At 36.0% G+C, this 12,275-nt stretch overlaps 4 protein-coding genes across 4 annotated transcripts; 2 read left to right on the top strand and 2 right to left on the bottom strand.

The window, feature by feature from the left end:
* The first annotated feature begins 136 nt into the window (after positions 1-136).
* LOC101887855 (enhancer of split m4 protein-like) lies at positions 137-753 on the top strand. Its single transcript, XM_005187134.4, has one exon. It carries the CDS (start codon positions 199-201, stop codon positions 592-594), a length of 396 nt encoding a protein of 131 aa, XP_005187191.3. The 5' UTR covers positions 137-198; the 3' UTR covers positions 595-753.
* Positions 754-3,362: 2,609 nt separating this feature from the next.
* On the bottom strand, positions 3,363-3,962 carry LOC131807206 (enhancer of split m4 protein-like). Its single transcript, XM_059132280.1, has one exon. The coding sequence runs from the start codon at positions 3,899-3,901 to the stop codon at positions 3,509-3,511; it is 393 nt and encodes a 130-aa protein (XP_058988263.1). The 5' UTR covers positions 3,902-3,962; the 3' UTR covers positions 3,363-3,508.
* A 2,776-nt stretch (positions 3,963-6,738) lies between these two features.
* On the top strand, positions 6,739-7,086 carry LOC101888023 (enhancer of split m4 protein-like). Its single transcript, XM_005187135.4, has one exon. It carries the CDS (start codon positions 6,739-6,741, stop codon positions 7,084-7,086), a length of 348 nt encoding a protein of 115 aa, XP_005187192.3.
* A 3,343-nt stretch (positions 7,087-10,429) lies between these two features.
* LOC101888205 (enhancer of split m4 protein-like) lies at positions 10,430-10,820 on the bottom strand. Its single transcript, XM_005187136.4, has one exon. It carries the CDS (start codon positions 10,816-10,818, stop codon positions 10,432-10,434), a length of 387 nt encoding a protein of 128 aa, XP_005187193.4. The 5' UTR covers positions 10,819-10,820; the 3' UTR covers positions 10,430-10,431.
* Positions 10,821-12,275: the final 1,455 nt, after the last annotated feature.

Below are 12,275 nucleotides of genomic sequence, written 5' to 3'. Positions count from 1 at the left end.
AGGATAAGTGAAAATCCTTTGGATAGACAGAACTACACAGACTATTGTCTGTGAGTGCTGGTATTTTTACAAAGACCTGCTTTCTTTTACTTTGCAGGATTCCCATAGCTGAGAGTATAAAAGGCAGAGGTTCTCAAGGATTCAGTATCATACTCTTTTGAGCATTCAAACATTACACATCTCTTACAAACATTCAAAATGTGCGTAGAAATCTCTCAACAATACAACAAAATGGATATCACCATCTCCGCAAAGAAAACGACCAGCTACAGCATGAAGAAGCTGTTGAAACAAATCTTCAAACAACAAAAATCCCAGAAAGTTGCTGCTGCTGACTCAATGGAATCTCTAGAATCATTGGAAAATGAACGCAATGCCAGTTTGGAGTCTGATTGCGCCTCCATGGAATCCTTTGAAAACGACATCAATGAAAAACTCTCAGCCAAGCAATGCAACGAAGAGGAGGAATTCGACTACCCCACCACCTCTGTGCCAGTTCACTTTGTTCGCACCGAGCAAGGTACCTTCTTTTGGACTACCACCAGTGCCTTTGAGCAAGTATCCTGCCTGCAAGATCGTTGGGCCCAGGCCTAAAAAAACCAATCTGTTTTCATATGAAAACTCAACAATCCCAGCCTTTCATTCAAAAACTTATTTTGAAAGCTTTAAAAACAACTGTGATACTTTAAATATATAAATTAAGAAAAAATATTTTACAACAAAACAAAAAATATAAACAATTTTAAACAAAAATTCTGCATTTTATTTCTTAAAAAAATTAATAACGAAAAATGGTTTGGGGTTTTAGGGTCTGAACAGCTCATTTAGTGTCCTTAAATCATTTTTGATGCTTCCCCCAAAAGTATGCCTGAACAAGGCAATATATAAGATTATTGTTATGGCTGAAATATAGGTGGCGTTGCTTAGCATATGGAATAATCTCAATCATTTTTTCTGCTAATTTTGAAACAATGTAGAGAGGATTTCTTAAAAAATGGCCTCACAAGTCGATCTTTTGTGGACATTGATAAGCTCGCGGCCAATTCAGTGATTCATTCATTAACAATACTATTATTATTGAAGTACAGATGACGTTCGTTGACATATACAAAATTCTCAATGATCTATCTTGCGAGTTTCATTTGTGAACCCCACCTCGTCCGTACCACCTTATGTCTGTGTTGTTCCTACATTTTGTAAAAAATGGGATTTTTCTTTTTGTTCTATAGACAAATATTTGATTTTACTTCAGATGCAATTAAACAAAAACACTTCTATAGCTGACGTATAGGTGGCGCTATGTATAACAAATATAACAAGCCTTGCCTCATATCTCAGTAACAGATGGTACTCTATCCCAAGCTTAAATATCGCTAAGTATTTAAAGGATTTAATAACATTCGAGCATTCAAACATCGTAAATCTCTAAACAATCTGAAAATCTCGTCAGTACCTGAGTATGTCTGTCTTGTTCCAACATTGTGTAAATAAAATGGGGTTTCCTTTAGTTCTAAGGACAAATATTTGATTTTACTTCTGATGCAGTATAATGAGGCAACACTACTATAGCTGAGGTATAGGTGGCGCTATGTATAGCATATATAACAAGCCTTGCCTCATATCTCAGTAACAGATGGTACTCTATCCCAAGCTTAAATATCCCTAAGGATTTAAAGGATTTAATAACATTCGAGTATTCAAACATCGTAAATCTCTAAATAATCTAAACATGAGCTTCTTCAACTGAATTTAACAATGCGACCAAAGACATTTCATACAAAAAGAAAATACTCAACAATGTTTTTATAGCTGAAGTATAGATGTCGTTCCAGAGAACATATAAAATAAACTCAATGATGTGACTTACCATTAAAGTATGGTCACTTCTTTCTAAATATTAGTAATATTAAGGCAGGATAGCTTAATTTACTTTCAATATTCATATACAGATGGCAGTACACATAAGGTGGTCAATTGAGCAGGTTAAGGGAGGACATGCTTCTTTCCCTCTATCCCTCTGCATATAAAGGATGTCAGTGGTAAAAAGATGAGTGACTGGTTGTATTAAAGACGATCCCAAATTGTTTTGCCATAATTTGCAAATTTTAAAGATAGTATTTTAGTGTTTTAAATTGAACATTCAACAGGTTTCTATGATTTATGTTTCGATAAAGCCTTTAAGCCGGTAATTTTAGGTGTTTTGGAGATTTTACCATTACTTAAAACCCCATGGAAATCCGAGGGGATAAAGTGGAACAAAATTAAAATGTATGTGCCCAAATCTAGGGAAACAAGTAAAAAAGCTTTAAGTTCTGCGTGCCGAACTTTAAATACCCTCCACCTTTTAGAACGAATTTGGCAATTTACAAAAAATAAAATCCGTTAAAATCTTAAAAATACCGAAGGTAGCCAATATATTAGGGTCTATACGACTTTTGCCATAAGCCATTAAAATAATCTAATCCAAAACTTGAAAAAAATTCTGTGAATATCGGGAGGGACCATTATATGGGGGCTATACCAAAACGTGGACCTGCACAGACAATTTTCTGTCTAAGGCTGTAGTATCCATTTTGAACTACAAATACGAAATTTTAAACAATTCCGGTGAAAAATGTCACTAAAATCATCAAAATACCGAATATCGGGAGGTATCGTTATATGACGGCCGTACGAAGACGTGGACCTACACGGGCAAGATTCTGTCATAGGCTGTAGTATCCATTTCGAACTTCAAATACCAAGGTTGAAACAATTTCGATGAATATTGTCGCTAAAATCATCAATCACCGAATATCGGGAGGTACCATTATATGGGGGGCTATACCAAAACGTTGATCTACATGGCTCATTTTCAGTACCAAAAGTCCTGCAGACATAATATACATTTGAGTAAAATTTTATCAATCTACTTCAATTCGTTTGGAAGCTAGAGTGATTTCGATAGACGGACGGACATCGCTAAATCGACTTAGAATTTTACGTTGATCAAGAATATATACTCCTTGTTGGGTCTAACATGATTATTTCGAGGTGTTAAAAACGGAATGACATACTTAACTCAATACTATGGTGAAGGGTATAAAAATAGTAAATCGTTTTTTGGTAGCGAATTGGTTTTGGTTATGATCTCACAGGTAATAGTGAATGTAGGTAAAACTATCGAACTCCCTTTCATATTGTACCGTCCCACATAAGATTGTGTACACTCATCAACAGATATTTCCATAATCTGAGATTTTGAACTCTCAATAAAATTAAAATCATTTAAATATATCAATTCTGGTAAACCCTCATACCAACTCCCCATGTAAACCCAAAAATCCCCATATTAAAAAAAAGAAAAAAAAATACGCAAAATATTTTTGTTTATAAATTTTGTATATAATTGATTTTGTATAAAATTGTTTTTGTTTCCTTAATGTATACATATAAAATATCACAGTTTTTAAAGCTTTTGAATGGAAGATATGGATTGCTGAGTTATCGTCGGAAACAGTTTTTTTTCTTAGGCCTGGGCCCAACGATCTTGCAGGCAGGATACTTGCTCAAAGACACTGGTGGTAGTCCAAAAGAAGGTACCCTGATGGGTGCGAACGAAGTGAACTGGTACTGAGGTAGTGGGGTAGTCGAATTCCTCCTCTTCGTTGAATTGCTTGGCTGAGAGTTTTTCATTGATGTCATTTTCAAAGGATTCCATGGAGGCGCAATCCGATTCCAAACTGGCATTGCGATCATTTTCCAATGATTCCATTGAGTCGGCAGCAGCAACTTTCTGGGATTTTTGTTGTTTGAAGATTTGTTTCAATAGCTTCTTCATGCTGTAGCTGGTGGTTTTCTTTGTGGAGATGGTGATATCCATTTTGTTGTATTGTTGAGTTTGAGAGATTTCTACGCACATTTTGAATTTTTGTGAGAGATGTTTGATGTTTGAATGCTCAAAAGAGAATGATGTTGTATCCTTGAGAACCTCAGCCTTTTATACTCTCAGCCATGAGAATCCTGCAAAGTGAAAGAAAGCAGGTCTTTGTAAAAATACCAATACTCACAAACAATGGTCTGTGTAGTTCTGTCTGTCCAAAGGATTTTCACTTATCCTTCTTTCTGAGCGTGGGAATGCTTGAGGAAAACTGAAAATTTTCAAACTAAGGATAACAAAAGGCATCTGTTGTATGAAATTGTAGATTTTAGATTTTGTTGATGTCTTGGCATTGGAAAAAGGATGTATTAGGACAGACATATTCCATTTAGAAACTAAATGAATTTCACTTGGTTTCGAAATGTTTCCCACGCATTGCTGAGGCATGGAAATGATTGTTGTTATTATTTTAAACGGATAAGGCTGTATTCCTAGTTTGTGTGGAAGCATGCTGTCGAATTGAATGGTTATCAATATTTGGGTTTGTTTGGAACCATTGCTGATTGTAACAAGTTGAGGTGGTTTTATTTGATAGAGTTTAACGCTGGGACGTGTAATTGCTTGGAATACGTGCTAAGCATGAGCCTGACATGGGGATATGAGGAGTGGGTCAACACGTTCTTAGCACGACCTGTAGTATTGGCATGAGCTGACCATAGGCAATATTTTCAGTGAGCATTAAGGTCTGCTGATGGTCTTCAATTTATATAAGGCATATAAGAGAAATGATAATACGATATTGCTCCAACTATGCGAAAGCTAATATTTGCATCAGGGCTCGGTCAGGTGCGAAAATGAACAATATCGGTCCTCTCTATCAGGTACACCCTCTACAAAGGGTCAAAATTTTAAATAATTACAACTCTTATAAAATGTAATGTGAGTCCGATTGTTTTTTAAGTTACACACACATCACAATATTTTTCTTAACGTAAGGTCTGGTGTGAAGATGGAATATGTCGGTCTACTCCTTGTTGTACCTCCCCCACAAAAGGTCAAAGTTTTAAATGACCCAAACGATCATAAAATACGAAATAAGCATCCGGTTCTCTTGAAAGTACACACATCACAATATTTTTATTAACCCAAATCCTGTAGTGAAGATGGAATATATCGGTCCTCTCCTTCTGTTATCTCTCCCACAAAAGGTTCACATTTTGAATTTTTATGAAGCTCATAAAAACCAAAGTAACATTCGATTCCATTCAGACTTGGCACATCTCAATATTTCCATCATCTCAAGATTTGTTATAAAGATGGTAGAGATCGGACCACTCCTTAAAGGAAAATGCTCAAAGAAAGCATTTCACACATCTAAATATTTTTGCTTATGCAAGATCTGTTGTGAAGATAATATATATCTGCCAACCCTTTCTGGTACCTCACCCACAAAGGGTCAAAATTTCTAATACCTATATTTGTCATAACTTACGTAAATAGTCTAAATATTTCTCTTAACCAGAAATCTGACATGAATATATAATTTTATGTGAGGTATGTTTTGAGATCTATAAGGTACCCCTCATTGAATGTGTCATCCCTACAAAATAGATTTTTCGACTCAATTTAGAGGTACCACATTGTCCATTTTTGCAGATTCTCCTGTTCAATATTTTTTTTTTTTTAAGAATGACTTATGGAAAGAAGGACCCCTTAGAAAGTACATAAAGAGTTCTGTAAAAGTGTGCGAATGGCATAATTTAGTCCTTTTTAGCGATACTCCGTCCCATTCTTGAAGACGATTATGACACTAAAATGTCCAGAAACTGTTATGAATATCATTTTCCTTGTTTATTGTCCTACCAATTTCAAATTTTAAAATATCCGAAAAATTTGGACACCAGAGCTCCCTTATTATAATGAAATATCAAATGTTGACCCAATTTCAAGCACCTACTTCAAGAAGTCAAGATAAGCCACCGCTCTTGTTTATCCAGATCATTATTTGAAATAGACAACTCAATATTAATAACTCTGAAACCCAGAAAGCATTCCATATGACCAAATAAATTTCCACCTTCAGTCTCTGAAAACGGGCTAGTAGTCCATTATGTCCTTACAATTGCCGCAAAAGCCATTGAATAGACTTTGGCTCGCGTTAGGCGTATGCTTTAGCGTTTTACGCACGCTTTCTAGCCCTACTCCATAATCGAAGACAAATTAAGGCCATGGCCACACTTTCACTGCCCAACACATTTTGGAGACCAACCAATTACCGATAAACAAGCAGCAACATTCTTATTACCAGTTTGGTGCCCACACGTAGCCTTATCTCCAAAGAAAACAAGAAAGGATACAAAAACACTTAACGTGTCTAATATCCTATTTTCCAGGCGTGGGAAACATTTCGAAATGATCTTTTACTTTTAATTCTATTGATGTCAGTCTGTGGAGGCCCAAGAAATAAACGTGCACGTGCATGGCATTTTTAAAATAAGAAGAAAAACAACAACAATAATAAGAAAAAGGATCATAGATTTTGCTGATAAAAATCCTAGACACTTAATTTCTTCCAAAACACCCAACATTTTCTTTGCTAGACGTTCCCACGATCCGAGGGAAATAAAATAAACAATGCATCAGACATACGAAAATTGTTGTTGCAAGGAGTTGGTAGTTTTATAAAGACCTGCATGTCCTTTTTCTTCACCAGCAGGGATACCAATTCCCTGAGAGTATAAAAGGCCTGGGGTTGCTGCGTACACAGCATCATTCTCTCGATAACATTTCACCTAATCACAACCATTCGCTTACACACCGCCACACCAGCAGCATTCAAAATGTGCGTAGAAATTCCTCCAACTCCAGAATTCAACAAAATGGATATTTCCAACAAGAAACCAAACACCACCACCAGCTACAGCATGAAGAAGCTGTTGAAACAGATCTTCAAACAACAAAAATCCAAGAAAATTGCTGCCAATTCAATGGACTCTCTTGAATCCTTGGAGAATAGCCGCAATGTCAGTATTGAAACGGATTGCTCGTCGTATTCCATGGAATCCTTTGAAAATGAGATCAATGAACAAATCTTGGCTGAGGAGGAGGAACAAACCTATGTTCCAGTACATTTTATACGCACCCAACAGGGTACTTTCTTTTGGACCTCGGCTGCTAATTATCAATTGAGCTGCTTGCAGCAACAAGATCGTTGGTCCCAGGCTTAGGAGGTGCAAAAAATTACCCTCGAAAGAAAATCAGCAACTTCTGTCTTCCATTGAAAATTAAAATTTTCAAATTTAAGAAAAGCTTTAAAACAAACTGTGATATTTAAAAAAAAAAAAACATATTTTTAAGAAAATTGTTTATTAAACAAAAAATGAAAAGAAAATATAATTTTTTACAAATTTTAACTGAATATTTGGAATTTTTATTATTTACATGGGGTTGGGGGAGAAATTTAGAAAATGTTCGAGATTTTTGTCGTTAATTCAATTTGGGGTTGAGGTTGAAGGTCAATAACGAGAGGGCCAAAGTCGAGGGTCCACAATAATTTGTTAACTGACATAGGTCACCTTTCCTCCCGTTTGAGAACTATGCATTGCTATAGGTTTACACATAATAATTGTTGACATTTTCCCGATAGATGGAGCCTTGTCTCGATTCTCATTGCAATGCTGTTCTATGCTGCCAAATTGCAACTTAGAAAGAGGGTCTTTAATTACTTTCCATTTCTTCTGGTTCTCCATTTATAGAAGACTCCTTTTGATGGTCTATATGCAGAATAGTCACTCTCAATGGTGGATATTTTTAATTTGAATTTATGAAAGACATCTTTTTAACCTTCCATTCAAAGAGGCTTATTGGATAGTCTTTTCAGAAAAGGCATCTTCAGTCTTCCATTTAAAAAATCCCTTTGATTGTATGTTCATAGAAGACATATATTAGGTCTGAAGAACCCTTATCTATTAAAGGTGCCTCTGAAATCTCTTGGATCTCTAGAGCCATTTCTCAATTGAGTAAAAATAAAGAAAAGTACAAATCACCCCTCATTGGATACCCTTGTATGAGAATTAGGATGTCCCCTAAGGATTGTAATAGCAGTCCAAAAACGGAACATGGAAACGGAACATACGGCAGCCACATAAAATAACTTGACATTTACGGAAGTAAATAATCAAGAAGACAACCCCAATTTTTCGGATATTTAACTACTCTTATATGTGTATTCGGGCGTCCCTTTCAGTCCAAAGAGGTCATTTGAAATTAGAAATTTTAGCACCAATTATGAATGCCATATAAATTCTCCTTGATTTTCAGAATTTTTATCAAGTGGCACGAAATGCCCTAATATGTGTATTTCAGATGTCGCCTTAGGACAACCTAGGTACCTCATAATAGAACATAGATGTAGAAAGACCGTCCTCTATCTGTTCAAGACGTTGTTTTGGTCCACTATCTACAGAAGTAACCGTTTTAGTCTCCTATCTACAGATGACCCCCCCTAGATCATCTATCCTGGTCTTCAGTCTAAAGAAGGCTCCTTTTATTTTTATATCCTCCACCATAGTATGGAGGCTATATTAAGTTTGTCATTCCGTTTGTAACACCTCAAAATATACATTTTAAGCCCCAGCATAAAATTCTATGTCGATTTAGCGGTATTGAAAATGGGTTCGTATAGCCCTCATATAACGGTATCTCCCGGTATTCGGTATTTTGATTATTTTAGCGACATTCTTCACCGGAATTGTTTCAAATTTGGTATTTCATGTTCGTAATGGATACAACAGCCTAAGACAGAAAATTGTCCATGCAGGTCCACGTCTTCGTATTGCCGCCATATAACGGTATTTTGATGATCTTAGCGTCATTATTCACCGGAGTAGTTTCAAATTACGTATTTAGAGTTCGTAATGTGAACTACAGTCTGTGACAGAAAATTGCCTATGCAGGTCCAGGTCTTCGTATAGGCCCCATATATCAGTACCTCTCTATATTCGGTATTTTGACGATTTTAGGTACAATACTCACCGAAATTGTTTGAGATGTCGTATTTGAAGTTCATAATGAATGCTACAGCCTGTGACAGAAAATTGTCTAAGCAGGTCCAGGACTTCGTATAGCTCTGATATAGCGATACCTCCCTATATATAAGGTATTTTGATGATTTTAGCTACATTATTCACCGTTCATTTCTAGTTTCGAATTTGAATATGATAATGGCTTATGACAAAGCCAATGTAGGTCCACGTCGTATAGACCCCCATATAACTGCTATATTCGGTATTTTTAAAATTTTAACAGGATTTTTTTAAGGATTTTATTTTTTGAAAATTTCCAAATTCGTTCCAAATGGTGGAGGGTGTTAAAAATTCGGCCCGGCCGAACTTACTGCTTTTTAACTTTTTTTTATACAATAGTCCTTCAGTTTTCTATCCATAGGAGAATCCTACTAGTGTTTTATCTAGGAAGATCCCCTTTGGCCTTCTATGTTTAAAATATCCATTTTAATTGTATATCCTTAGAAGATACTTGGCTCCACTATCTATAGATATATCCATTTGTACTTCTACCCATAGGAGTCCCCTTTTTGCCCTTCCATGCATAGAAGACCCCATTGGCCTTCTATCTATAGAAGAAGGTTCCTTTTGGTCTTCTATCTATGGAGATAGCTTTGGTCTCCTGTCTATAGGAGACTCCTTTGAACTTCTATCTACAGGAGTCCTTCTTGAGTCGAGTTCCACAGGTTCTTCAAAATGGTAGTCCCCATTTGGCCTGCTGCGGATTTTCTTCGTATATTGGATCAATTTTGTATATTCTTTCGACAGAAGCGCCATCTATGAGGCAACCGTAACAACATACCTTGCCATTGTAAATTTCTTTGCTAAAGTTGGGTTGCCATGTTTTCGCTATAGATGGTGTTCTGCTTAAAGTTAAATTTATTTGTGGTTTTAAAAACTCCTCTCTCTGTATTGGAGTGAGCTAAGCCCAGGTTTTTAGTAATTATTTTTAAGAAGACTATTAATTATATGCAATATTTTTTTTATAACAATTACAATCTGACATGTAAATGTCCAAATGAGAGCTCATAAGCAAAGCCTTACGAAAATTACTAATATCTTAAAAAGTAGAAAAATTCAGCGATAACCCATTGCAATACATAGTTCCCACACGGAATGATAGGTGGCAGTGACCGAGACAAAATGTGCCAATTAACAAATTATTGTGGACCCTCAACATTGGCCTCGCGTTATTGAACCTCTTTTTCAACTCAACCCCAAAATGGAATTAACGACAAAAATCTCTCAACCAAATAAAATAAAAGTTTGAATTTTCTCCCCCATCCTCATATAAATAATAAAAAAAACAAAATTAAATTTAAATTTGTAAATATTATTTTTTTTTTCATTTTTTTCATTTTTTGTTTTGTAAATAATTTTCTTAAAAATATGTTTTTTTTTTATAAATATCACAGTTTGTTTTAAAGCTTTTCTTAAATTATAAATTGATTCATTTTCAATGGAAGACAGAAGTTGTTGAATTTCTTTCGAAGGTCATTTTTGCTCCTTCTAAGCCTGGGCCCAACGATCTTGTTGCTGCAAGCAGGTCAATTGATAATCAGAAGCCGAGGTCCAAAAGAAGGTACCCTGTTGGGTGCGAATAAAATGTACCGGAACATAGGTTTGCTGTTCCTCCTCAGCCGAGATTTGTTCATTGATGTCATTTTCAAAGGATTCCATGGACGATGACGAACAATCCGATTCAAGACTGGCTTTTCGGCTATTCTCCAAGGATTCTTGGGAGTCCATTGAGTTGGCAGCAATTTTCTTCGATTTTTGTTGTTTGAAGATCTGTTTCAACAGCTTCTTCATGCTGTAGCTAGCGATGGTGGTTGGTCTCTTGTTGGAAATATCCATTTTGTTGTATTCTGGAGTTTGAGGAATTTCTACGCACATTTTGAATGATGGTGTGGTGAGGTGTAAAGGAATGGTTGTGATTAGGTGAAATGTTAGCAAGAAAATGATGCTGTACTCTTAGCAACCCCTGGCCTTTTATACCCTCAGCCGTTTTGGTAAACTAGTGAGAACTGGGGAAGAATGTCCCTGCAGGTAGTTGAAAATCCACCAGCTCCTAAAACAATAGCCTGTCTGTCCATTGTTTGATATTCCTTTCGGATCGTGGGAACGTTCAGTGAAATTTTTAGACAAATAATTTGTGATCCTTGTTAATGTCGATGTAGTTGTTGCTGTTGTCGTCTGGTGTTGTTGGAGGTTATGTGTCAGCATGTGTCGTGTTTGTTTAGGATCGTGTCTAAATTCCCTTACAGTAAGAATTTTGTTGTGGTGTTACGATTTGGAAACGATTCCCACGCAATAGGAAAAGTGAAATATGACGCGTGGGGTTGTTTTTCTATTTTGTTTCGTTTTGTTCGGGATCCTTAATAGAGCATGTTTATTTTTGCTCACGAGTGATTGGGAATGCTTGCTGTTGTGTGCCATGCCAAGTTATGGAATTGCGGCTTCGTAGCGTGTTCCATAGTCGTGTGTTAAGCGCTAGTTAACACGAGCTTAATGGCTTGGCCGTTTGCCCTCAGTTTATACTTGCCATTTGGGGTTTCTCTAGGGCAAATACAAAATTTTGAATAGGATTTTTGGAAAGATTTGAGGTATCATCTTTTTTTCCAGGAGGATTTGTATTCATTATAAAGTGTTAATGTGGTCTTACTTTGAAGAGTCGAATCTGAAAAGATTTTTGGCTTGGCATGCCTTTTATGCACTTGCAAAATAGTTCCATAAATCAAAGTCCCCTTTCATATGACATCCAGAATGTCCTTAGGAGACATCCGAAATACACATATTAGGGCATTTAATTATGGGAAATTATTATTGTGTCCCTTCTTTGGTCCACTTGATAAAAAAGAGTTCTGCAAACCAAACACAATTTATGTGGCCACATCACAGACACAGCCAGAAATGCATTTCGTAGCTATTTTGGGATGGCGCCCAACAGTCCAAAAATGAGATTTTCAAGCAAAATTTTCTGCGAATATTAAATAAATAATATTTTGAGAAATGGTTGTTTATCGGCCTTTTTATTTGAAAAAAAAAATCTTATTATTTATAAATTAAATAAAATTTATCATTTCGGAAGGCGTGCCTGTCTGTATTCTAACTTCTTCGGTGGCAACCATAATTGGTGCTTAGTACCCCAAAATTCAAATGACCTCTTGGGACTCCAACCCAAATTCCTAGGGGGACCACTAAATACACATGTTGGGAGATTTAATCAGGGGAGTGTTTTGTTTTGGCTCCTCACTTGTTCACTTCCCAAAAATGGTATTTAAAACCAGTTAATTTTATATGGCAGCCATAATCAGTACTTACATCACCAAATGAATCAAAATCCTTGGGGA

Source organism: Musca domestica, unplaced genomic scaffold (assembly GCF_030504385.1).
Source record: "Musca domestica strain aabys unplaced genomic scaffold, Musca_domestica.polishedcontigs.V.1.1 12, whole genome shotgun sequence".
Classification (NCBI taxonomy): domain Eukaryota; kingdom Metazoa; phylum Arthropoda; class Insecta; order Diptera; family Muscidae; genus Musca; species Musca domestica.
Note: the sequence above shows the minus strand (reverse complement) of the source record. Positions and strands in the feature narration are given on the sequence as shown.

Coding starts and splice junctions, on each gene's coding strand:
- LOC101887855 (XM_005187134.4), top strand. CDS start 199: ATGTGCGTAGAAATCTCTCAACAATACAACAAAATGGATATCACCATC.
- LOC131807206 (XM_059132280.1), bottom strand. CDS start 3,901: ATGTGCGTAGAAATCTCTCAAACTCAACAATACAACAAAATGGATATC.
- LOC101888023 (XM_005187135.4), top strand. CDS start 6,739: ATGGATATTTCCAACAAGAAACCAAACACCACCACCAGCTACAGCATG.
- LOC101888205 (XM_005187136.4), bottom strand. CDS start 10,818: ATGTGCGTAGAAATTCCTCAAACTCCAGAATACAACAAAATGGATATT.